The following is a 27,815-nucleotide window of genomic DNA, read 5'->3' as shown; positions in this document are numbered from 1 at the left end:
CCTCACTTCTGGTATTATTTCTGTATTAATTCCAGAAGTGAGGGTTATCACTTTAAAAACATTACAAATTGTTCACATTAATGAGTTGTTATAAAGCTTACTTTTGAACATCAAAAAAGCCTTTCGCTCAAATCGGGATTCTATATTTAGAAGGCCAAGGAGTAGAAGTCTATTCTCTAGGTACAAATTGGTATCTATATACATATACCTAGTGTTGCCATAAATACTGAAACAAAGAAAAAGAAATTTTACAATTATTACTTTGACAGTGTCTAAGTAGTTTAATATATAAAAATAAAACAGTTTAAAATATAAAAAGCTTATTCGAAGTGGTGTCCATTGGCTGCAATACAGTCCTTTAAACGTTGACGACAGTTATCAATAGAAGCACGCACTCATTCCGTGGGAAAATTCTTCACTACCAATCATTGGATGCCATAGCATAGGCTATGCCTAATTTGGGGCAAGATAATTTGTCTGTGTCAATTCGTTAAGTTTATAAAATGTAAAGGTTTTATCAAAGTAGTTTATATTGAATGTAAAATTTTGTTAATTAAATGCATTTGTAATACAAATTTTATAATTACTAGTTTTTTGATCTTTCTTTTTCATTGGCTTCTTTCACCAGGGATTTATCGATTGCGGCAGCCATCAAATTTTACTCCGTAAACAGGCAGTATGCGTTGGATGAAACAAAATGCTTTTCGACCATGTTTGCGTTGACGATAGATAGGACCGAGAAGATCCCTCTTAACATGTCTCAAGGTGCTGAGTGCAAAATTGCGATGGCACTCCGTTGAGTTTTTTTCAAGAAGCCTCATCCTGACCGACACTTAGATACCATAAGGTGTGAAGCTCTTACTCCTCTTGTTAGGTACTATTTTTTCTCATAACCAAGATAATTAAACTTTGCAAAAATATAAAACAAAAGTGGACCTAGTACTATTTTTGAAATAAAACCAAAATATTCCAAGCTTTTATTATTTATTGCATACATTTATTTCTTATATAAAGCAATAGTTAGATGGGTAAGTCCAATTAGAATAGAGAAGAACGCGAAAAATGAAACGATTCTGAAATACCTGAAAAAAAAAAGGTCTATATGAAACAAATACACTGGTATACGATCTTAATGGCCTAATTTTATGTATTATAATTGAATGTAGTTCCTGAAAAACGCTCCAAGCCACAAACATCACATTTTAAGGAATTCGTGTTTAAAGTTTAATAAATATTAGCGTATTCTATACATGTGGGTTGGGCTACTAAGGCATGATGTCATTTAAAGAATGACAGTAGGGCTGTCATATTTTGTTAGTCTGTTAATATGAATCACGTGACCAGTTTTATGTTCATAACTCAATTTCGACATGATTGTGGTTTGGAACGTTTTCCTGGAATTACGTCCAATTTATCTTGACAAATATTGACGACACACACAATGTAAGGAATCAAGTATTTTAATTAAGTTGCGAAAGATAGAGCTACCTGTACAAACGACACGAGCTAAATATAACTCAGAACCGGTTGTCGATTCTCCGAGCCTGCAACATGTACGGCGCACGAACTGCCGCCTCGCTTGATAATTGAGCTGCCATTCATTGAGCGAAAAAATTTCACAAATTTAAACATTAATTTCAGCTAAAGATTTTCTTATAAAAAAACCTAAAGCAGCTACTATGACATAATATGTACCTGCCTATACTATATTGATGTACCTATTCAGTTATTTTTTCAAGACTAACATATTGTAATATATATAATTTTAGAAAAAGTATAAATTTGATGTTAAGGACAATAAAAAAAATATGTTAAAAAAGCTTTAACAACAAGGATCAATCGGGTATTTATTTATTAAACTTTCAACTTTCTTCCACACACAATAAAACTGTGGAATAACCTTCATACAAATCGCGCACAAAGAGTATATATATATATATATATATATATATATATATATATATATAGCCAGTGTCCTGATGTTTGTTTCCAGTAAACTCCTAAGGGATTAACTTCATGGTGTGCAGATTAGTCCCTCTTGAGAGATAGGATAGCTTTTATTTCGATTTGGGACCCATAATTATTTTTATTTCCAATATTTGTTTTGCAGAACATATTTTTATAAGAGAATTTATTGACGCAGTTTGACAGTTCTGCTGTGAAACAATTTCATTTAATAACAGGTAGCATATTTTACGAAACAATTCTTGATGTTATGAAATATTAAAAACAGTATTTTATTAATTATATATAGAACAACGTATGTTACTAGAGAGTACAAGTGGCGGTAACCTCTTTCCATTATTTGGCATCGCTCGCGTAGTCGCTTGTTTTTCTCGGAATAATTTCATTCGGAGCAATAGCACGCCTATCTACTACCAATAATATCAACAGTTTGCCGGTTACACTTAAACTACTTTTGCTCTCCAGTATTCCCAGCCAAACTAAGAATTGGAGACCATTCTCTATGTGACTGTGGACTTGATGAGGGATATGTAGACCATTTGGTCTTTAATTAAGTCTTCCTTGTACAATTTTATACCTCCTGAAATCCCCCGCCCCACCTCCATGAAATGTCTCCTCACCTTCGTTTTCACTCCTTTTGTAAATATTTTATGGAAATATATTAAACAAAGTTATAATTAACACAATAAATGTTTTATATAAGTAATATTATCAATGTTTGTCCATTATAATCTAACAGCAAGTATATTTGTTTCAGGTATAATAAGAAAATAAATCTGATTTGATACTGGGCACCGGTCATTACTTTAATCACTTGTAAATTCGTTAACACCGATCAAATGACACACTCGAAGCTTGGTGGTCTACTGCAACGTGACATTTGCGAGTTGTGGTGCCCCTTCCACAGAAGCCACTAGAAAGAATAGAAAAATATGTTCGCAAATAATTCTTACCATGTAAACTTTGACATGTTCAATACTCGTATTATATCTTCGGTTTGTTCTCTAGTATCTTCAATGTCTCCTGAATTGTCAATTACAAAGTCAGACATCGCAATTTTCTGGTCAAGTGGCATCTGACATTTGATTCTTTGTATGGCCCTCGCTTCTGTTACTTCATTACGATTTCGCAGCCTCTCCAACTGTTGATCATCATCACTAAAACAGATTTGAATAATAGGCATGATACCAGTACATACTATAGAATCATACTTTTTATAACAATATGATTGCGAGTAAGATATGGCATTTATTATTTTGGAAATAATATAGTTCTGATACTGATTTTAATCCATTTAAAGTGTTTTAATTTACTATGTGTACTCTTGTTGATAAAACAATAATAGTATCTACTATTAATCTATACAAATAAATAAAATTGGAATGTTTGTTTGTAATATTGAGATAACCATTTTTACTACATGTATATGAATATACATACATTAAATTTTTTTGTTCTGTTTCTATCTGTTTGTTCTGGCTATTCCTGAAATGGCTGGACCGAATTTGACTGGACTTTTATTGGCAGGTAGTTGAAGTAATAAGGAGTAACTTAGGCTATGTTTATTTTAGAAAAATAAAGTAATGTTGCAATGTCCAATAAAATTAGACCAACTCTAAAAATAATTTATATGGCAAAACAACATCTGCCGGGTCAGCTAGTTATATTATAAGACTCGTCGAAAGTATATGTTCTTGAAAATAATTACCAAACTACAGTGATGACTTTGTGCATAAATGCTAACATTCTTCCTGTTTCAAAGAGCAATGGCACTTCCATGATTATGTAACTGTGGCCAGAGATGAAACATTTTAATGCCATTTTCATCATTTCATGTTGAATCTTTGGGTGAGTGATAGAATTCAGTTTTGTTCTCTTCTTTTTGTTACTAAATATAATTTCTCCAAGCTTCACCCGATTCATTTTCCCATTGGGCCACAGTACTTCATCACCAAAGTGGTTTCTAACCTCTCTCCACGCCCTTGTTCCAGGTTCTAACACTAGAAAATAAAATAAATATTATATTCCACATTAATCTCAATTTATTCATTTACTGGCTGCAATACTATCATAAATGCTTGTATGTACTACTGTTCTAGTTATAAGTATAGCGCAACAATGGGGCTTCAACTGTCCAAATAGCATTACAAGCTTACTAGCCATAAATATTTTTACAACTTAAACAATTCTAATTTTAAATTCAGATTTGGAATGTTATCAATATGGTTGAAACTTCCAACCATTTCACATTATTTTTCTGAATGGAATAGGGTGTTAGAGATAACAGAATAATTGCAGTCATTGTTTTCATTTAAGTTCAAATTCAAAAAATTCAAAACATTTAAGTTTGAACTTAAATGTTTTGAATTTTTTGAATCACATAAATTAATAATTATTACTTATTGAAGGTCAAAACTCATACAATATGTGTGTTATCCATTTGAAAAACTATGTCTCAAATCTAAGAGAACTGGCGCAAGAAACTCAGGTTTCTTTATTTGATAAAATATTATTACAATGTTTTATACTGTTTGCAACATCAGACAGGTTTCTCTGCAGTTGCAGTAATTAAGACAATAAATTTAGAGATAGATGAAAGTAGGAATTTCAAAATTTAGCCTTATTTTGAGAAACTTTGGACAGAAAAGGAAGCATATCCTTCTCATTAATTACAAACGAAAAGAGATAAAATAGGTTGTGCTTGCTATTTATCTTTTTTGTGTGCTTTCATTTTGATTTGTATGTTTTGATTATTTTCTATTACAAAATTTAGATGCTACACACACATTATTTACCTATACAACTAGTAGGTAAATGTATGGCAAAAAGGCCAGGGTTTCGCAAAAATATGGCAACTTCCCAAGGGTGTCACAGTTAAAATAAGTTTTGAAAGCTTTGTCTTAGAGTATATTGATTTAATTTGTTGGGAGCACAAACATTAATAATAAATTTTTAGGTGGTAACTTAAACCTACTTTTTTAATTCAGCTCAAGTAGAATCATCATAGTCTTATCCCGGATAGCCCATAATTAATCTAGAATTGAAAACCTGGCTAGTGATGGTAGGTATTCTATTTCTTGCACTATTCATATTGAAAACATTATGTCTTGATTCACTTACAAAAATGTGTGCTTTCTTTAAAGAAAAACTTACGAAATTGTCTTGTGAAATAAAACAGATTTCAAAATATTCCTACCTTTACGTGCTACCTGGTCAGCATCTATGACAGCCACGCCATTTTCACGGAAAATCGATAAAACTGTACTTTTTCCAGTTGATATTCCACCAGTAAGGCCCACAATAAACATTGTGATTTCTGAACTTTGAAACTAACATACACTGTGAAGTGTGATCTAACAAATAAATACTTAACTATTTATTTATACAAAGGCAATCTGTTAACTATTAACTACAATAAGTATAAATAATATTTAGTAGCTAGTATAAATTCCATACATTATATAGTATTATATTCTATGTAGGTATTTAAATGTTTGTGTCCACTATTGCAAGTAATTATATTGTAAATCAAACAATCTACTTTATTGAATTTAAACTCTAATAAAGTAATAACTATATAAGATAAAATATTGTATGTATTTAGTGTTACATTATTACCTACATATAATTTACACTTAAGAGCTAATAGTTTAATTACAGGAAACGTATAATAGGCAGAATAAATAATATTTAAATCTAAAGCTTCACTCACAAAGAAATAAGATTATAATATTTTACTTTATCCGTAACACGTACCTACCTACTCCGTAAATAGGTACCCACTGAGTTCACTAGTTTTAGTCAAAGGTTTTATTTTATGGTATTGATTCGTTTTTTTTTTTTTTTTTTGAGTTTATGGCCTGGTAATTAGACCTTTAGTGTTGAATATTTTTATTAAGTTAATAATTTCCCAACTGTATTTTTCATGAATTTATATAGAGGCACGTAATAGGATCTATTTTTAACCTACTTCCAAAAGGAGGAGGTTATCAATTCGATCGGTATTTATTTTTATGTATGTACACCGATTACTTTGACATTACCGATTTACGTAATTCTTTTGTTTGGTGCGAAATAAATGCCATTTGGTCCCATAAAAATTTTACATAGGTAGGCCCAATAGTTTTAATTTTATGAACATTTATATAAAAATTTTGGTCTACCTGGATGTCATAATTTTTTTCTGTGTACGGCTTTTTTTTGGAGTTTTCATTTAAGTTGATTATATATGATTATTAACTGACACCAAAACTTAAAAAATAAAAAATAAACTACGTTTAAAAAAACCGACTTCAAAAACTGAAAAGTATTAAATAACTAAAAATTTTATTTAATACACCTCTTATGCAAACCTTTAGCTTTTATAATAATAAAATACTATTATTTGTATATGCTACATATTGATAGCTTTGAAGTCGGTGTTAGCTTTGACAAACTTTGGCACAGTTCAGTTCTTAAGTGTATCAAGCCTTTCGATAAATTCGTCATATGACTGTAATGGATTCTCATTATTAACTTCAAAATTAGAAAAAGCAGTTATAGACAGCTCATTGTATTTCGTCGTCTGTCTTGTTGTATGAGAATTTTACAATGGGAGGATTAATTTGGTATCTATCAACGGACCATAAAACACGAGTAAGCGAAGGAAAATGATAACTCCCCATACAATCATCATGCACCCACCATTCGCATAGTGGAGTGAATGAAGCACTTAAAACAGACATCAATAGCTAATGGATTTCCGTTAGGATAATTAATAGTAGTGAAGCTACACATTGTTATTATTATTATACATTGTTAAGGACACATAGATCAAATTCATCAATTGAATCGTATAACTGATGACCCCGACTTTTCGTAGTCATACACCCAAATGCCACATGGTGAGCGTTGAAATCTCCAGCCACATATATTGGCTTAGGCAAATCTCTAATTATATCACGCTATCAGTTTACTTATTCTGAAGTTACCATTCGAGGGAGGGCAGTATACACATAAAATCGTTAAGTGGTTACCACTTACATATAGCGATAATGCCACAGTCTGAATGTCTTGGTAAAATCTGGTTTGAAAAATATTGTATTTAAAATACGGTTTGATAAAAATTGCTACTCCACCGTGCTCATTACCTGTATCCAGAAATTTCGTAATGCTGAGTATCTTTCAGCCAAGTTTCATTGAATATACAGATATCAACATTTTGCTCAGCTAAAAATTTAGACAGTAAGGGTTTTTTCCTATGTATACTTTAAATATTGTACTGAGCTATACATAACTGCTGTATGTTTTGTACTGTACTGTCCATTTTTTCAAGATTATTTTTCATTTTTATTGGGCAAGATTGGGAAATGGCCGGGTGAGGGCCACTGCAATTGACACAACACAAGTTCTCTTTTTTATAGCAGTCTTTGAAATTATGCTCCCCAGCACATATCGAGCAACGTTGTTTACCATTGCAAATTTTCGCAGCATGGTTGAACTTGATGCACCGGAAGCATTGCTGCAACGGCGGGACATATTCAAACACCCTGAACGAAAATAGGTCATATTGGATGTTGTCGGGCAGAACCTTTGATAAGAAAGTTATACTGACAGTCTCGAGACCTATAGTGCTTTGACCGACTTTTTTCGTGAATCTTCTCACTCAAATAATTTCAAAGATCGAAGACAGTTTCGTATAATATAAATCCTTGTTCGAAATGTTTGTAGGCACATATCAGATGATTTTGTGCTTTGTTAAAAGGTCTGTATTTGTGATGAAATTATTTGCAATGTTGTATTGTTTAAAAACAACCGCAATTTTGTTTGCATTGACTCTATGTAAGGCTACCACACCTTTCACCTCCGAAGTAAAAATATGATTTAAGTCAACTGGGTTTTTATTTCGAAGTTTAACCTGTTGGTCCTGACTTTCAACAAAAACTTTGAAAGTCCGTATTTGTACAATGTTCAGGATAAAGTCTCAGATAACCTGGCTTAAAAAACGGAATAAAGGCATCCTGACCGCCGCCTTCTTCAGGTACCCATTCCTTCACACCTCCTTACGAACAATTTTGGATCGTTTCGGGGTTCCACCTGGATCCTCCGGTTCATTCATTTTAATAATTAACAAAATGTACAATTCTTTACACTGACTAAAATAAGTTTTGGTAATATTTACACAGGATATTTTAACGAAAAACAGTAAAAATAATTAAATCGACCTACTAGTCGACCACGTTTCGAGTTCCCGCCAAAAGTCCGTATTGATTTGATTGTGGCAATCAGTGCTGCAAGCCAGGTCTAGTCTGAAGTTACCAGAAACAATTAATGTAAAAATAACCTTTTAGTGTGAGAATAACCCTTTCAATTTTTCTAGTGAAAACGTAAAAAGAAAAGAAGAAAATAAAGGTTACAAATTTATGGAAAAGATATTGGTTGTATTAAGTTACATATTATTTATTGTATATGGGTAATGTAGTTGTTTTTTTTAAACACCTGTAATGGCAGAAAATGTATCTTTTAATTGAAAAAAAAAAATATATGAGACGAGTTACAGTTTAACTATTTATATTGTGATTTGTGACACAGACCGTGAGCGAGAGATAACGCTGCGAAAGAACGAACGAGGGGGAATACGATTCATAGACCGAGAACATGTCTCTGTGATAATTTTTTGATTTTTTTTGTGCGTTCCGCTATAGTAAGTAACCTTTAACTATTGTGTAACCCAGAAGCAACCTGCCGGAGTTAAAAATCACGTAAAAGGTAACAAAAGTAATGTTTTGGCAACGCTGGTGGCAATGATAGCAGAGTTTAAAGCCGCCGCCAGGCTATGCGTACAGTTTACTTAGACAAAGTCTTCGTTGAGGTTTTGAGTAGCATTGACATAACTGGCGATAAATATTTGGAACCTGTTTATTATGTGAGAAACTTCTCACATAATAAGTTATGTGAGAACTGCTTTTCGATTCATTTTTCTGAATGCGATGGGGTTTAAAGAAAACAGGTACATAATTATTCCTGTCCATGTCCTTACTTTGCACAAACTTGGTGTGGACGTGGACCTCGTACTGGAGCTATTACTCTAATAGCACGTAATAGTGTTCTCAGTTCTTTGTATTGGATGTGTGGAGCCATTTGTTAGTTTGTCATTTTCATGACACTTCAAAATCCATGACTTATACTAAGAATAATATTAACAGTATATAGAAGTAGTCTCCGTGTGCCCCTTTATGATAGCAATAGTTTTGTTACGAGTTGTCATATTATGACTAAAAGGATACTTCGAAATGTAAGGTTGTCTTTCTTGTGTGCTCAAAAAAACACAATTTTCACACACCCAACTATATTTTATTTTCACAATCATAATTTTTATTTATTTATTTTATCAAAACACACTATTATAAGAGAATATTCCAATGTTATATAGGTACATAAATTTTTAATTTTAACCCTAATATTTTATATTATAAAAGTATTATATTTTATTTTATTTATTAACTCTGTACTTACCAGGGGCGTAAAAAGAATAGGAGAGTCCCAGGCCCATGGGTGTCGTAAGAGGCCACCACCGCCACCCACATACTCTTGCAACACCAGTGGAATCACAGGAGCGTTGCAGGCCTTTAAGGAACGTGTACGCGCTTTTTTTGAAGGTACCCATGTCGCATCGTCCCGGAAACACCACAAGGAAGTTCATTCCACAACTTTGTAGTACGTGGAATAAAGTTCATTGAAAACCGTACTGTGGAGGACCGCTACACATCCAGATGGTGGGGATGATATCCTAACTTGTGGCGTGTTATTCGAAGTTGGAATTCGGCAGCAGGAATCAGGTGAAACAGCTCTTCGGAACAACACTCCCCGAGATAAATGCGGTAGAAGACATACAATGAAGCCACGTCTCTATGCACAACGCCAAGTAATCCAGACGTTCACAGAGCTCTGAGTCCTCGACAAATAGAGCTGCTCTGCGTTTCACGCAGTCAAATGGGTCAAGCTGATACTAGGGTGCTCCGGAACAGAGATAACAGCAATACTCCATATGTAGCCGAACCTATAATACAGGTATCCGAAAAATTATATAACTAAGATTAACAATCAGAAAAATATCATAACTCAAGCACAAGACATTGCATCGACTTTTAATGAATACTTTGTTAATCAGTCACAAAATTCTTCACCAAATTTTCAAAGTCAGCTTGGTTCATTATGCAAGGTACCGGACACAACAACTAGTATGTTTATGGGGCCGGTTCTACCTCAAGAGATTGATAAAATTATAAAATCACTAAAAACCACACATAGTGTACCTACACGGGATGCCATCATAACCTTATGATGGCATCCCCACAAAAGTAATTAAGTATATTGCTCATTATCTTTCAGAACCGCTGAACCATATAGTTAATTTGAGTATAGTCATGGAGTTTTTCCAGAAAAAACATCTTTATAAGAAGGGCTCTTTAAAAGGTATACAGAAGAATTACTGTCTAATCGCACTGTTACCAATCTTCTCTGAAAATTTGGAAAAGGTAATCTATAACTATTTGGTTAAAAATGACGCCTTAGCAAAGGAACAAAAAGGATATCAGAAAAGTAAAATAATTAACATGGCAATTTACGATTTCTTTAAAATAATTGTTAATTCTGTAGACGAACGAATACCAATCTGTGCGCTTTATATGGATATGACTAAGGCCTTTGACTAAGTGGACTATAAAATTTTACTATATAAATTAGAGAAATATGGTCTTAGAGGAAATATTTTTAACTTCTTAGTCGTATTTATGTGCTAGAAAGCAGCATATGGAGATAATGCGCATCTGTGAAAAAAACGAAAAATGAAATCACATATCAATCTTCTTATAATATATAAATGATATGCCTAAACACGTTCCATGCCCAATGACATTGTTTGCTGATGAAAGAACCTTAACCTTTCCGCATCGGCCGTTAAATTAAATGTAATTATAAGGAACATTTTGAATCGGACATAAATCACGCCTTGGACAAAACAATATTGTGGCTTAACACAAATAAATTATTAGTAAATCTAATAAAAAACATGTTTAATGCAATTTTATTTAATAAATAATCAATTTGAGATCAGCTAGATTCTTGCGTATAACAATTGATAATAAACTAACTTGGAATCAACAGACGGACGCAATTGTAAAAAGGGTGACCTCGCAGGCATATCTCGCGCTCTTTCTGCTATCCAAAATTATCCATATAAAAGCACTACTGTCTGCATATTACGGGTTAGTTGAATCTATACTTCGCTTTGGTATTATATTTTAGGGCAACAGTAGCGGAGGCCATGCAGTACTTCTTTCACAAAAAAGCTGTATAAGAGCTATGTTTAAATTAAAAAGGATAGACAGTTGCGTGCCCTACTTTAAAAAACAGAGTATGTTAACGATACCTGCGCTATATATTCTGGAAGTAGCTATCTTCGCAAAAGACAACCCCCACCTTTATAAAACGAGATCCGAAGGAGAAACGAGCAATTTTCGTTTTGAATATCGCTTATGTCTGGAGAAATCAAACACGCCTTTAAAACACTCAAGTATAATCTGCATGGCACAACAAATTTATAATAATAATTTATTATAGAGCATGTGAGAAACTCGCGAATTTAAACATAAACTTTAAAAATATTTACCGCATAAATGTTATTATAAAATCAGTGAATTTTTAATAGAAAATGACTATGACGCTTTGAAGTTACATTGACAAATATGTATTAACTACGTATTTTGAATATAATTTTTAATTTAACTATTAAATTTATATATTTTTTTTCTTAATAACAATAATAATTCCTATTTGTAACATCGTAAATGTAGTCAAAGTGTCTCACTGAACCTCAGGTAAACATTCAAGACTTCCTTCCATGCATCCGCAAATAAGTCAAAGTTAGGAAAGGCTTCCAGCAGCGCATTGAGGGCAGTGAGGGTGCGCGGAATGGGGGAGCTGGCACGTGCAACTGTCCTACAGAAAGGGACAGCAAGGAGACTGTGCTTCCGGGATCGGCAATAGCTGTTTGGGGTATAGAGCCTGGCCAGCTCATCATGTAGATGCGGAGCATCAATCAGAACTCTACTAAAAACAATTTTCAATAAGCCGTTTAGGTACCCAACCAACCAATTACATGAAGAGAGTAAACTTCTTAGTGTCCGTCAGCAATATATTTATGGAATAATTTCAAGATTTCATGTAAAAAGTAATATAAATTCTAATGATAATAACAGAATAAACACATTTCGTACCCCAATCACTAAAACATGCTTTGCTCAGTCACAGTATGAATTTAATTCGGCATACGCTTACAACTACTTCAGTAAATATAATAAAAATATAAGTAAAGTAAATAAATTCTCGTTAACAAAATCTGTAAAATCATGGCTAATAGTATTAAAATACGAAGATACAGAAAATGTTCTTAAAATTAAAACTTAATATTCAATTACTAACATTTATTTAATCTTGTGCACAGTTTGACATACTAACAAATACTTAAAAAAAAAACCACACACACACACACACACACACACACACACACACACACACAGCAACACACACACACGCACACACACACGCACACACACACACACACACGCACTCATACACATACACGCACACACACATACCTCTTTTTAGTGAGTTTGCTAATTATGTTTAATAATGGATAGCCTTTCGGAAGGACCTAGCCTCTGCAACTCAGGTTATCCTATCGCAGAGGGTAGGGCACAAAAACATTTTGTACCACATATTATTAGTTGAATAAAGGATTATTATTATTATTATTATTATTATTATTATTAATCAGACCTCGGATTATTTTGCATACCATGACTAATTGATCATTCGCTCTCCTGGTCTTAAGTGAGTTGTAATTAAGGCAGCCCAGGAGGAATGCTGTAGGATACATGAATGGGTAGTATCCAAAGTTGTGTTTGTACACAAACCTGAGAAAAGGTTTTTGGACCTTTTCAAGTAGCCTGTCATATGTGGAATAATGGGGGTTCTAAACACATGAGCTTGCTTCTAATTTACTGCGAACTAGCGCACTATATAGAAGGCGAAAGACACATTCTGTTTTAAAATTGCGTGCATTTCTCAAGACAAATGCCAATCGCTGGAAAGATTCCTTTGCAACGGTTGTTATACGATCTTTTGTTTTTGTTGCGTTAGCGTTTGTTGTTATGTGACACCCAGGTCTTTCATTATTAAAGTTCTGGTAAGTGTAGTGTTCCCAATTGTGTAGTCAAATAAAATCGGGTATCTCAGACGTCCAAAACTCATTATCTCATATCCAAATGTTACACATTTGGATTGGGATAGCAGAGCAGATTGGGATAGGACGCGTTCCTTTCTTGCATCCTACTCTTGGGGCAAGGTTTGTTTCCCTTCGGATAATCCAACTCGCCGATGTAATTCTACAGGGCATGGATATTGTTATACCAAGCTCTGTAGTACTGATCGGTGGCAGATTACAGCCCTAGTTCTGTGTATATATTAAAGCAGCATCTGACTGCAAAAACAGGCGTACTATGCTTGCGATGTTGGGCTCAAAGAATCTGAACTGCAAAGTTCTAAAAAGGAAATGTAGCTGTGCCTCCAGATTTTTTAAGCGGTAAACCACCCGTGCTAATTCGAAGCAAGTCGTTGAAATCGGCAAGCACATTTCCAGTTACCCGACTAGAACAAGAAAGTTCTGGTCGTTGACGAAAGCTGCTCTGCGCGCTCTTTTTGGCTTTCGCTGCGCGTTCGGTTTCTTTGGTAATACTAAGCAATACTACAAGCGCCGCTTAACCCACTAGAACTAACCAGAAAAAGGCTGGAGTCTTGCTGCCTCCCACAAGCACTCAGCCGGTTCGAGGTTCGAGTCTGTCGCCCCGCCTCTGTTCTTGTGTAGTATTTGCCGCCTCCACGGCCCACGTCCTATGTCGCTTTAGAAGCCTTTAGGGTTGACAGCATAGAGGAGATTTTTAGTCGGTAGTGGGTATCCACTTCGAGTCTGACACATGGGCCCCGTTTCGGGGTATTTAAAACGTAAATGTATTTTCCTCCTCTTCAAAAAAAAAGAGATCGTTATATTATTTTTATTTAATTTAACATGAATAGCCTATATTATCTCGTAACCAAATTCTTACATACAACAGTTTATGTTTAATAATGAAAAATGAATTAAATTTTCTTAATAATGTAATGAATATAGTAACATTCTGGAGTCTTTGAAAAGACGTTTGAACTATTCAGTGTATCTTCCCCAGCGGCTCCAGTCTCATCTGAGTCTCCGATCCTACGGATTTCGGATGATTTATCTGAAACAAATAATCGATAATAATATATAATCACGTCTTTTTTAATTTGTCATGTACACTATTTATTTACTTATAAATATTTCTTCTTTATACTTCAAGATTGAGTCATATGGTTGGTAGGGTGCAAAAATGGAACGCATATCCGAATCTGCTGACTTGTAGTGCCAAATAAGCGGGTCATGGTGTTCTGCGACGCGGCCGTTGGATAGGCACCTAGCCAGGCGATGGTCGGACGTTCGAAGATGGATGTCGACAGAGATCTGATAACTATCGGGATGCTTAGTCAGCAGATGATCTAATAAAGAGGGCATGTGTCTATTCACGTCTGGGAACCGCGTTGGCGACTTAACCAATTGGGATACACCACACCATACCGTAAGGAACAGATGACATGCCTAGTCTGTGGTGCGCGACCTAAGCAATTCGGCAGTATGCAGGAGATGTTCTCCCTAACGAATATACATACCCGGCGTATGCATGAAGCAAAAAATTATGCCCAATTTTTACCCGGGGTATGTTAAATATGCTCTGTCGCTTGGTCGAGATATGCGACTCTGTAATAAAAACAAGGCCGACTGCGCCGTCTCAAGGTGGTGTTGGACGGCGTTTAAATTGCAGTGGGTTCCCCTTATATGGCAAAAGTCCACATTAAGTGGAGTGAGTTGAAGCTTAGTTTTTCCTCGGACATGCGTGGTTCGGTGCCCTCCCCAGAATACGATCGGTGGCCCGAGCGAGAATGCTCGAGGAGGTATTACTCGACTCCCGTGGAGCCGTTACTCTTCTTGGGGTAAGATCTCTTACGACCGCTGACATAGTTTCGTGGAGGGAAGGGTACACATAGCCGCACTAGGCACCTATTTCACGCCGGTTTTCTGTGCCGAGTTTGGTACTTAATCCACTCGAGTCTGACTCATTCCTGCTGACGTCATAAAACGGCAGCGTGACACTTCTAAAACATTTAGTCGCCTCTTACGACACTTATGCGCCTGCGACTCTCCTATTCTTTTTAAGCCCCGAGATAGCACAGGGCGAATATTGATGAATGGCAATTGCAATTTAAACCGTATAGATTGAAACTGATTGAAACAAACTTCGAAAAGCAATTTATATACTATGTTTTTAACATAATAATGAAGAAAAATATTGTATTTATTTTTTTCTTATCTATAATCTAAAATGTTAAATTAGCAATGAACTTTTACTGCAAAAAAGGTAATACCCCTAGTCCAGCTTACATCCAAATCTTTGGTGTCGTTTGCCAACAATTGGAATGAAGTAGTCTATACGTATGCAAATACACTGGTATTTGTTTTATTTCAAAATACAAATTAGTTTATTTTTATACACATCTAAAGTTCCCATAAATATTTATATTCGAAGCCGATACTCGGGGTTTTGGAATGTGGCATGATTTACTGCGATAGCTATAATGTTAGAAAAAGATTATTATTCTTAATTCTAATTAAAAGCGTATTAATCTCCATTCTCATTAAATGAAACATTTAACTTTTGTCAAACATGAAAGCTTTGGTATTGGTGTGAAAATCTTAATTTGCAAATATATTTTTAATAAGAATTGTAATTGGCTAAGGTTTTAGTTTAAGTGACTTGGTTTTAAGGATTTTGTATAAATGTAGTGTACCTTAAAAGATATACATATTCCTCATATTACTCAAGAATCGTCAGCAGTAGTTTTTAACCGACTTCAAAAAGGAGGAGGTGCTCAATTCGATCGGTATTTTTTTAGTATGTACGCCAATTACTCTGAGATTTATGATCTTAATTATTCGTAATTATTAATTCGATATTTTGTAATTATTCTTCTTTAGTTAGTCTCATAAAAATTTTATATAGTTCGGTCCAGTACTTTTCATTTTATGAACATATTTTATGAAAATGTTTGTCTACGTGGATGATATAGATAATTGTTTTTCGTGTACGGATTTTTGAAGTGAAACTTCTTTAGAATCGTTGTGATTTCAAGCTTGATAAATTGAAAAGATAAGTGAATATAGACTTGTATCGTGCAGTTTTTTTTTTAATCCAAGATGGCCGCCACGCAAATTTATGATTTCATCAATATGAATATCGAATCCAAGGTTCTCGAGGGTGCAGAGAACGAACTTGGGATCATTTTTAAAATCCAAGATGGCCGCCGCGCAAATTTATTTTTTAGCAAAATGGATATCAGCACCGCAAGTAAGTAGAACAACTTCATACGTTTTTTTTTTTCTCTAAGCGCGTTATGAAAATATGATGAGAGTGAAATAATAAGATGCCCGCGCATTACTGTAACACAAAAGTAACAGGGTGAAGTTGGTTCCTAAAATATTCTGACGTTTGCGACATTCGTTATTTTTTTTTGTTTCTTTGTCCATTATTAGGATGAGCAAAAGGATCAAGCCCGTAAATCCGTATTCGTTATTTAATAATTAATTATCAAAGCCATCGTTGCAAGATTTTTATAATATTGTTCTTTCTACAAACGTAGAATAGCACGAGGAATAAATAATTTTAAGGATTTTTGATTTGTTACGCCAAAGAAGTATAACTTCTTGCGTGCATACTAATACACACACCTTTTTTAAAGTGAAACTTCTTTATCGACGCATGAGATAAATTTTATAGCAAATCGTCACAATTTTCGGTTACGCGCCATTTTGTTTTTGTTGTCAATATGACAGTGTTGATAGATGTCAGGTGAAGTAGTCAAATAACATAGCAACGTTTGTCGTATCTTTTCCTTTTTTAATTTAAAAGTACCAAAAATTATTTATGTAGAGGGAGAGGGAGATTGAGACCGATTGAGATAGATCGAGAAAGAGTTAAAGTTACATGAAGCACATGGCACCGCTAGTAAGCAGAACAACTTCACTACTAGCGTCGCATCAAGCAGATTTAACGCGCGGCCGCGAGTAATTCGAACATCCTCCCTACTAGACTTATATAGCACAGGTTCAGCGCGTGGCCGCGAAAACGTAGAACATCTTCCCCAGCTTTGTATCGTGCAGGTTTAGCGCGCAGATGTGAAAAAGTTGAACATTTCCGTACTAGTGTTTTATCGTGCATGTTTACCGCGTGGCCACGAGTAAGTAGAACATTTAATAATTTCTAATATTGACATAAAACATTTGGTTTAGAGAACAGATTAGGATAATTATTAATATAAACGAGATTTAAAAAAAAAACAAAGAAATTTCACTTCTGCCATGTGTACTTTGTACGCACGCCATCTTTTATTTTTTACAACAAACATTAATTAATATAAATCAATATCCTGAGATTTGGTCAGTGAGTTCTATGAGCTACTGAGCTTGGCAATTGCCACTTTTCGGGCCAAAATAATTCTGGATAGTGTAGTCCTTACCACTAAACATAGAATAGGCATTGGTTCCTTATCAGCTTTGAACATTTATATAAAAATTTGATAGTAAGAATGGAGAATTTACGTAACCGTTAAAAATATTGTGTTTAAACAAAAGATTTAACAGTTTCCTTCTATCCGCCACTAGGATCACACCGTAATATTTTAACATTTTTTTGATAGTTTGACAGCTATTTCACTAAAAAATGTTTATACGACTTAATAATATGAAACATAAAGCGTCATTGCACACTCTCATTGCCCTTTATAAATATTTGAACTCTAAACTACGCTACAGTATGCAATGACAGAGCTTACTATATTATTATAAAGCTAGGCATTCTGTTAGTGAAAATTCTTTAGAATGGTTGTGATATGAAACGAAAAAGCGAGACGATAAAGGCGCCGTTGCCAGGTAATATTTATAAAACTATTATGTTGACCGCTGTGCCTAATTATGATTTCAACAATATGGATATCCATCAGAGTTTCTCGAGGGTGCACATAACGAATTTAGGATATTTTTTTTAATCCAAGATGGCTACTGTGCATAATTATATTTTCAACAATATGGAGGTTCCGAGGTTCTCGAGGGTGCACAGATCGCATTTCGATCGATCGGATAAGTTTTTCAATCCATGGTGTAACGAGATATTTGAAAAACAAATACGTATTTATAAATATACAGTTTTTATGAAGCGACTGTTTAATTTTTTCAATACTTTTCAATGAGAATAATGTTATATTTATATAACTTTTCATAAGATTCACTTCTACCGTGTATAACTTGCACACACACACATATATTTTTACTATGATATTTTATTCTTTATTATATCGTCTTTAAATTCGATTAAACGTTGTTTCTTTGTTACCTGTAAATTGCATGGTAAAGCACTTGGATGTAATTGGCTATATGGTCTGGCTGTATGGTCTATGACTCTTGCCTAGCCCGAACGTGATGAAGCGAAAAAAAAATTGTATCTACCATTTGCTTACGGTTTCGGTACTTCGGAATTTGGGTCTAATTTACGATCACATAAACTATTAGGTACCTACGAATACAAGTGGAAGGCCGTCAGGAAACTTATATCCTGAATCAGGTAATTTTAATTAAACTTGGTTGCATTCTATAAAATGACAAGTCGTGAAAAGATAAAACGTAGTTTGCAATATCTACATACATTAATAGTTTTGTGAATACGAGAAAGTGGAGTGTTAAGGTTAACCCATAATGGAATGTTTTTTCTGTGATAGCTGTCAACAAGATGGGAGTGTTAGTATCTATCGGCGACATAACAATAAATAGGACTCATTTTAATCATTACTTCTTACAAATATATGTGATAATATTATATTAATAGCTTAGAATTTTTATAAATTACCCTATTTGTTCCAGATATATATAATGGTGATTTGTGTTGTGTAAATAAATATCGATGTCGTCGCAAAAAAGTGAAGTGAGCAAGATTAATAATAAAAAAGATATTTGTAGGGACTTCTTGTGGGGCTGCTGTAGTAAAGGACCCACATGTAAATTCCGCCACGAGTTGATTTTAGAGGATATGAAAAAGACTTTAATATTTTGCCACGATTTTCAAAATCACGGATGTACACGTAAAGATTGTTCATTTCTTCATGCTAGTAGAGAAGAGCAGAATTTGTTTGAGGTTGCGGGACAGTTACCTGAGGTTCTTGTGGAAAGGTACAGAAATATGTCAATGACAAGCGGTGAAACAATCCCGCAGATAGCAATGTATATCAGAGAGTCTCTGGCTATAGCCCCTCCACCTCCACCGCCTCCTCCTCCCCTGCCAGCAACTAATAATATAGCAACATATGGCCCCAGTCAATCAAAGTTTATGGGCCCAGGATCTCATTCAGTAATGGCAACTGTTGGTCCTCATATGGCTCCAGTTCATACTACTGCAGTCATGCCTCCAATACATCCCGCTGTAACTTCAACTTCAGCAGTAGCAGTGCAGCACTTGCCACCACCACCTCCTCCCCCAGTACAAAATTGTACATCTGAAAAAAGTTTTAAAGGTAAGTCAGATCTCAATTCTTAGTTGAAATATTTTATAAAAACAATCATTTACTGTTCCAAATATTTTCAGCTACATCTCATACAGGTGCATTGGCAACACACCCAATAAATAATCAACTACCAGGTTTTCCAGCCAAGTATGAACTTAATATTATAATAATATCTTGATATAATTTTGTAATCACATTAATATAAACTCTAATTACAACCTACAGATTTGATACAAGTAAACCACCACCCATCCTACCAGCACAATTACAATCCAGGACTGGTAAACGTAAATTAGCAGATAGTGAGGGTAAGTTTAATTTATTTATGCTACACATAATTATCTAGTATATTTGCCTAGCGAGGTACAAAGTCAAAATGTTTATGCTAATTTTGAGGTCCAACCGAATTCCAGCAGTCCCTTTAGCTGAAATTAAGCTGGGTGCCTGATAGACCAAGATCTGTTCACATAGATTAGCCATGGCAGTGACTTAGAAACACCCACAAATTTTATGTGTTGCAATAAATATGTCCAATGCAGTTAATCTTACATTTGGCTGTTGAAAACTAACATACAAGTCTAGTACTTGCACTGCGACTTTAATTTTGTCATACACAAGAAGTCACATGGTTAATACAGTATTATCTGAGTTGTTAAGGCACTGGTCATATTTCATTGTTTAAAACTTGATCATCATATACACATTATTAAATTATAATACCATGATTTATTATAGTCAGTGTTTGGGTGTTAAATTCAAAAATTTGCCTGATTTACACAGACAGTGCTAAATAATTCTTCTTTTTGTGATTACTTATTGGCTTTAGAGCCACAATCATAATCTCAATGTTTTCTTTGTTTTTGTGCAAATTATAATAAATTCTGATTTCCATTATTTCTTGTTTTGTTGACTTGTCTCAGTCTCTACTGCAAGTTTACAATCTCGGTTGGACCTTTGCTGATTTGTTCTTATTGCAAATTCATAAAATAACCACTAGTTGAAGAAGCCAAAAAATGTTTTAATTTTATTAAGTGAATTACTTTTAACTACATAAATTAAATATTTTTTTGATATCATAAAAAACATATTAAATATTACTTCATGCTTATAGTTAATAGACACTGGCAATTTATTATAAATATATTTTTAATGTCATTTGCTATGCGCTGGTTGATTTTGTTCTCAGCTGAGCCTTCGAAAGTAAGAAAGGATGAGGAAACAAAAGAAGTAGCCAATTCTTGCGGCAGCTGCAGCCAAAGAGAATGCAGGTTTGAAAATGCAAAAGCAAGTGCTTTGCGAATCATTTCAACTATTACTAGTTATTGCAAAATTACATAGGTCTGTGGGACTGGTCAAGATGGTATCAAATAATTTTATTGTTTTATACATACTAGCTGTTACCCCGCGACTTTGCCCGCATTTACCAATATGGTTATATTAGCTGGTGTTTCAATGTTGCCACATGCATGTACAAAACAATCACATATCTCTCATCGTTAAGACAATGTTCATAAGAAATGTTTTGGTTTGGCTGTTTTTTCTCCAACTTTCTTTGCAAATCCAACTGCCATGAATTAGTTTTAATTTTTAGTTTAATTTATAGAGCCTTTGACTCAAATAATGTGTCCTTCTATTGGTAAAGTAAAAATTCAAAATTGGTTCAGTAGATAGTCCAGAGGTTACCCCATACAACTTTGCAAAATTTACTTCTTTATAATATAAGTATAGATAATTATTAAGATGTTATATGGCGATATATGACCTAGCTGGTATTAAATAAAATAAATGTGTTTAATGAGGCAAAATTTTATATTATATTGTCTATTCAAGCCTAGTGTTTTCTGTGACATATGGCCAGTAGAAACCCAAATTTAAAGTAACTATTAATAAAGGTACTATACTTTTCAATGTGTCTAAGAACTCACAGACCTGTGTGGTTTGATGTTATGCTATATTTACTATTTATCTGAAATTTATATTAAATATTGTTGTCATACCATAAAATAATACGGAATACATCAGTAGCCCTTTTGCCGCAACTGAATAATGCCAACAATATAGAGAGATATTTAAATGATAACATGCTGAATATTATACACGTTTGCATTTGTTTAAATAAGATTCTGTAGTGCTCATGTATTTAGTTAATATAAAAAAAAATCTAAACTCAATTGAATAAGTTTTTAATAGTAATGTTATTGTTGTTTATAATATTGTTTACATTTATTATTACATACTATCTTATACTTTTATTTGATGTGTTTGTAAAAATTAAATGAAGCAGTGCATATAAAATATAATATCATAATAATATTAACATATTGTATGAAGAAACTGCTTTTGCGTTTTGTTTCTCTCTTTATATAATTTTTATATTTATGTTATAATTAACTCTTTATTTTATTGCATGCTTTTATGTAAAGCCCAAATCATACATATTTATGTACAGTTTTGATATGAGAAACTATGACTGGTATAATCACTGAAATTATTAGCACTGCACAAGCAATAATGTAATTAAAGTACAATGTTCCCTTACATGTTGTTTGTAACAATTGATATTTAATTAAAGATCTATCGTACGCTCAGCAGTAGGTACCTACATAATAATAAGATAATATTCAAGAGCTGGCGGCCGCATAAGTCGTGTCGCACATCGCATTGACGCTACTCAATGCAATAAATATAAGCAGCGAGATCCTATTACAAAATATCAACACATTTTAACTGTAATGATTCACCAAATGCTAGTTTAAAATATATGTAAAAAGGTACAACTAAATTGTCATCAGAAATGCCATTCAAATTAATCTACATAACATTGTTTACTAACTACATGATAGTCAGAATATATATAACTGTAACTACTTAAAAATCATAATATGTAAGGTACTTTGTTCCATAATTCCATTCTTAAATGGACATAGGCGTATATAACATATAATTATTAAAAGTTATAATCAGTGTCCTCCACACCACATACGAAAGTGGCTCAATTATTTTTTGTTTTAAGAGTTGTAAAAAAAGTCTGCGATAGCATAATATGTCTATTTTCTGAATTGAGCCGAGTTTATCGTTTAGTATTATGATAAGTCATGCAATGACAAGTGCTATTTAATTCGGTATTTTTAGTAAGTAATATAAGATTTTATAGAATTTTGTTTGCCGTTTCAGAATAAACTTATACAAAAAGAAACTGGATGAGCATTATATTCAAGAAGAAAATCTTACCCTAATATATACAAGGAAATTGGAGGAATATCAGAGAAAAATGGACTTGCTTAAGACTTTTTTCAGCCCAGTAATTTACTCATTACTAGTGGATTATATAGAGGTAGTTAGTGTGTTTATTCCATTAATTTGTGAAATTATTGTCTATATTTTGGTTACCCTTGAAATTATTGTCACTGTCATTATCATGCTTTTTATCTTCAATTATTCTCATGATGATGGCGATCTATTTCGAAATTTTCTCAACAGTGATAAGTGTTGATTGCGTTGCGAGTTAACGACATTTAAAACAATAGTTACTATACTAACGACTTTATTCTAGGAGCTCAATTCAGAGCCAATCTGGGGAATGAGAACTTTCGGGTTTGTAGTTGGGTTTCGTTTATAATTTTAGCTGTTAATATTTAATGTAAGCACTAGTGATTCACCTGGATTTTTCACTTTCGTCTAAGAAATTTGTGAAGTGTATTATTTGTACGCGAATATGTTATTTTATTTGTCTACTGTTATTTACAAGAGTCTACATTGGCGCAGATCGTCAAAAGGTGAGAAAACTATTTAATTTATAAGTTATTTGTAGAGTATATTTAAGACATCCAAAGTTATAACTACTATCAAGAGTTTATATCAATAAATAACATGTAGACATCAATTTTATAAGCAGCATGGTGGAGGGGCAGATGGGAATTAGAATTGGTCCATAGAACACATTTCATGATCTCAATGAGGATCAGTCATGTTATATCAAACTCTATAGAACTATATAAAATAGTGTTCGATGCTATTCTATAGAATATGTATTATTAATGATGTTGTTTATAATATTTATCCCTAGATAAAATATAAATTTATACCAATATAAATTACCGCTGTTATGTTAATGATTAAAAATATAATCATTTACCTGAATATGTCATTGAATTGACCTTGAAATATTACATACAAATGGGAACGGGCGAATATGTCTCTGTCTCTCATCTTCCTCTCAATAACCCACATCAATCCACTACTACGCCTCTCCACCTCAATAGGTACACCTAGTAATTTAGCTATAGGTATACCTACTTATTTAGATTTGTACGTCAAAATCACGGCTATGCCATAAAGCCTATGCAGAGGTCTTTTTTACAGCGGATTAACATTTTTCTCGAACTTTTAGGTCATCAGCACTTTAAATCTATCGTTTTTATAAAAGTGTGTACATTTTGGCATTAAAGTTACAATTCACCAAATAAAACATTGCACGCCATATGTCAGCAACAACAGCTAAGTGGCGGCAAACAGCTCAGAGAATTTCGGTAGTAATTTGTTCATAACATCGTCAATTTTTATAGCAGATCAAAAATTTTAGCACTGTATTGTAAGTATTTCTGAGTACTATAACTCTGCATTCTCAACTAAAAACGTTACGGATCCTCGTAAAATGAAGCCCAATTTTTGGTGATATCTGGTTTCATTTTTGTTGGTTACTAAGAACTCTTATTCTTAATAGCTTGTAGACTTTATGCAAAAAAACAAGAATACAAGGCACGACGCTCCTGTGTTTCTTCTGGTGTTGCAAGAGATAAAGTGCGGCGGTATCATTACATGATTTGATTTCACTACGCATAGCACGATAGTGCTTCCACTATTCGCGATTCTACGAAATACCACCAATAAAAGAATAGTTGCACTAATGTGCATTCCGAAAACTTTTAATCGAATTAGTAATGATTCACATCGTACCTTGACATAAGCACGGCCATATTGTTCAAAGCTGGCGATACTGTTACATGTTCTCGACACTTCACCGCATCTCCTATAAAAAATAAATCCTTGCTCATTGAAATGTATATAAAACTGGTATTTATTAATCTGTTTTGTATTGTATTGGTTTACAGCATTGTTGTAATAACTAATTTTTTAAAGGAAATTCTTTTTGAAATTCAATTTTTTTAATTCAAAATAGGATGTGACATCACTTATTGAAAGTCAAGAAACTACCACCCATTCCAAAATGAATGCCTCAGGCCTGAGAAGAACGGGCGCAACAAACTCAGCGGACTTTTTTTTTCATCAAAAATATGTTGTACAATTAGAGTAACATTTACAAAGTAATAGTGTAAAATTAAACTTATTATTTAATAGCATCACGGCGGTCGCTCCATTCCCCATCTGTGGTATCATTAAGAAGGTCATTTATATACCTTTACGACACAAACGTTTTTTTAACAATTCTTTTGAATAGCGTTAATACTTTTGTTTTGAACATTTTCTGGGATCCTGTTGTAAAAGCATATACATCGAGCCACAAAAGCCTTGCTAACTCGACTTAGCCGAGTAGTAGGCATTATAAGCTTAATATGTGTTTTTGGTGTTAACATTTATTTTTTTAGATTGATTATTATTAGATTTCTACTGCCTCAGTAAAAGTTTCTAGTAGATTAGCCCATTTAAAGGTATTCATTTATTAGTATATATTTGCCTATCCTACATGTTTTAAATGTTAAGATGTTGTTATTTGATGATGTTTGAAATTATTAACAATATCCAGAAGCTTGTTAGTTACTGTTTCAATACGATCTGCTAAGCGAATTTTGATTGACCTTTCTGTAATTATTACTGATGTATTTGTATTTAATTTAATAGTTTTTGCTGTTATTGAATTAGTAAATACTAATTGGTTAATTAGTTATGATAGAAATATTTCTTATAAAGTGAACATTGATAGCATATTATTAATTTAACCCTTATCATAAAAAAATCTGAAAATTTACGTAAATAATCAAAGTATATCTTTAAAAAACAGTATTTCTTCTAGATCTTTCGCCTAATATTCTTTGAGGAGACATGTGCTTACTTTTATCAATAAAAACTTAAAATTTATAAGTATTTTAATTGAACTCTGTCCAACTGAGAGTTTGACAATTAGACTTTGACTGAAATTGCTGTATTACTGAAAATACTGTATATAGGTGGTAGAAAGTTCATTATTTTTAATGTATGTTTTTATGTTATTAAATATATTTTATATATATTTAAGTAATTTTCAACTCTGCGAATTTTTCCTAACCTGCAGGCATTATATTTTATTTCATAAAACCAACATATTATCATTTATTTCAACATATATCTATGCCTTTTTTTATTTTATCTTCCTCTTATAATATAGACCTTGATTCTACATTTTTAACAAGGTTTTAATAATGTTTCGTCTGTAACAAATTGCTTTGATATTTCATTCCTTATATGATCATACTCAGTATAAATTGTCACCATTTTACTCTTTTATATATATCAGAGCTTTCATTTCTTACTAACTTTAATCTCTTCTATTTGATAACTATTATATTAGATATTATATTAGTTAAACGGGTTTGTACAGTTACCTTTCAAGAGCTGACTAGTACCGCCTCTTAAAAAACGAGCTAAATTCAATTTAGTATGAGGGACATTTGACTTCTTCCAGATTCACATGCACTCTTCAATCTAAATATTGTGTCTTGTCATATATAAAGATTAGCTAAACAAAGATTATCTTTGACATCCTAATTTTGTCATTCATTTCCAATGTAGCTATAAAGTACTATATTAATAATTTCAATCAGGAAAATAGATTTTATTAGAGGTGTTGCTAACATTGTAGTCGGTGCGCTAGTTGTAAATCAAATCTTTGTCGAATGCTAATGACTGTATCCACAACTGTTTGACTTCCTGAACACAGTGATATCCAAGTCGTATGAAACTATGATGAGGTCCTAAACGTAACAAAGTGATGTTTATAAATACGATTGCTAGTTGTACTTACTATCAGCAATGCAATATATTAATAAACAATTTTATTAAACTTCATATTAACTGTTTTTATTGTATTTTTGCCGCGCAATATAATTTATTGTTTCATTACCTACTTTCTCTGTACAAAGCTTCGAAAACAATTTTCTGAAATATTCTTGTCGCAAAACAAAGTGTTTAGATTAACCTACCGATGACATTGATAATTGAATGACTCTGACGTAATAACTTTTCTAACAGGTAGGGAAGCTTGTCTAACTAACATCACTTTGTTAACGGTACTTTTCGTTGGTGACTTTGGAGTGTATAGTTCGATTCACGAAACATGACAACTGCGTAGGAGACATTTTTAGATCTGCTTTGGATGCGGGGTGAGGCGCAGGCGGAATGCGTTAAGACCGAGTACATACACAGTTAGGTCACATACCTGACGTCACATACGTGGTGGCCTCTCTCAACCATCTTATTGGGCGAGGATTATACATTATATACCCAGAAGAGCTTGATTATGTCCTACAAAATGCATTCATACTTTTGATTAATTCGTAAGATACACAACATAAAACAGTAGCAGAACTTTATTACCGTCACGCGATTCCGTTAATAAAAATAAGGACGCGTACCGATGTAATAACTTGTTTCACGGATCTCGGTTCAAGCTTGACGATTACAGCTGACGTGTGTGTTGCCAGACAATATGTGATCTTACTATTTACATCGAGTATGTATTTTTTAATATGTATATGTAACTCAATATTCTTACATATAAACAATTAATGCGATTCTAAATAAAAGTGTGCAATGCAGCCAATATTAACATAAATGGCATCATTTAATAATAACGTTATCTAATTTTTTATTTTATATATAACATGATAACAGCACACTAAGCACATTGGCAATGTTTTAATGAAATATAAGACGAAAATAAAAAGGATCACGGCATAATACCATTTCTACAACAATATGGTGAACAATCCATCTACTGCATCACTGCGGAATGAAGTAATTAAATCAAAATTGTTTGTACGTGCAAGAGAACAGAAGATCTGGCATTTCAGTTACCTGCAAGTTATTGATCAACGGAAGCTGCTGTGCGTCGTTCATCATCACCGTCAATAGTCTATATA

At 33.3% G+C, this 27,815-nt stretch overlaps 2 protein-coding genes and 2 long non-coding RNA genes across 11 annotated transcripts in view; 2 read left to right on the top strand and 2 right to left on the bottom strand.

Moving 5' to 3' along the window:
• Window positions 1-967: 967 nt before the first annotated feature.
• On the bottom strand, window positions 968-5,772 carry LOC126978765 (dephospho-CoA kinase domain-containing protein). 3 transcript variants are annotated; one of them, XM_050827821.1, is made up of 5 exons: window positions 5,726-5,772; window positions 5,162-5,318; window positions 3,674-3,965; window positions 2,919-3,122; window positions 968-1,082 (listed from the first exon to the last, which is right to left on the bottom strand). In XM_050827821.1, the coding sequence occupies exons 2-5, from the start codon at window positions 5,271-5,273 to the stop codon at window positions 998-1,000; spliced, it is 693 nt and encodes a 230-aa protein (XP_050683778.1). In that variant the 5' UTR covers window positions 5,274-5,318; window positions 5,726-5,772; the 3' UTR covers window positions 968-997. The 3 variants fall into 3 exon arrangements, with proteins under 3 accessions (XP_050683778.1, XP_050683777.1, XP_050683776.1); XM_050827820.1 differs by having other exon boundaries at window positions 5,722-5,766; XM_050827819.1 differs by having other exon boundaries at window positions 5,678-5,757.
• Window positions 1,322-3,352, top strand: LOC126978773 (uncharacterized). The gene is made up of 2 exons (XR_007732701.1): window positions 1,322-1,443; window positions 2,723-3,352. It is a non-coding gene; the product is annotated as an uncharacterized LOC126978773 (long non-coding RNA).
• Window positions 5,773-14,076: 8,304 nt separating the features above from the next.
• LOC126978970 (uncharacterized) lies at window positions 14,077-27,373 on the bottom strand. Of its 2 annotated transcripts, XR_007732735.1 has the most exons (5): window positions 27,271-27,373; window positions 27,113-27,198; window positions 24,637-24,709; window positions 19,330-19,671; window positions 14,077-14,279 (listed from the first exon to the last, which is right to left on the bottom strand). It is a non-coding gene; the product is annotated as an uncharacterized LOC126978970 (long non-coding RNA). The 2 variants fall into 2 exon arrangements; XR_007732734.1 differs by having other exon boundaries at window positions 27,113-27,330.
• LOC126978968 (uncharacterized) overlaps window positions 18,644-27,815 on the top strand; it is a 28,031-nt gene continuing 18,859 nt past the window's right edge. For all 5 annotated transcript variants that reach the window (XM_050828106.1, XM_050828105.1, XM_050828103.1 and 2 more), the window contains exons 1-6: window positions 18,644-18,746; window positions 19,043-19,689; window positions 19,761-19,827; window positions 19,906-19,988; window positions 20,867-20,948; window positions 22,855-23,014. In XM_050828106.1, the coding sequence (XP_050684063.1) occupies window positions 19,083-19,689; window positions 19,761-19,827; window positions 19,906-19,988; window positions 20,867-20,948; window positions 22,855-23,014 (999 nt within the window). In that variant the 5' untranslated portion in view covers window positions 18,644-18,746; window positions 19,043-19,082. The remainder of the gene's footprint in view (window positions 18,747-19,042; window positions 19,690-19,760; window positions 19,828-19,905; window positions 19,989-20,866; window positions 20,949-22,854; window positions 23,015-27,815) is intronic.

This window comes from Leptidea sinapis, chromosome Z (assembly GCF_905404315.1).
Source record: "Leptidea sinapis chromosome Z, ilLepSina1.1, whole genome shotgun sequence".
In the NCBI taxonomy this organism is placed as follows: Eukaryota; Metazoa; Arthropoda; class Insecta; order Lepidoptera; family Pieridae; genus Leptidea; species Leptidea sinapis.
This window is presented reverse-complemented; position numbering and strand designations above follow the sequence as displayed.

Bases quoted from the DNA above. Each gene is read 5' to 3' on its own strand.
- LOC126978765 (XM_050827821.1), bottom strand. From the start codon at position 5,273: ATGTTTATTGTGGGCCTTACTGGTGGAATATCAACTGGAAAAAGTACA. The intron at 3,966-5,161 runs GTAGGAATATTT...TTTATTTTCTAG, and splicing joins TGACCAGGTAGCACGTAAAG to TGTTAGAACCTGGAACAAGG. The intron at 1,083-2,918 runs GTAAGAATTATT...TTTTTTTTTCAG, and splicing joins AACATGTCAAAGTTTACATG to GTATTTCAGAATCGTTTCAT.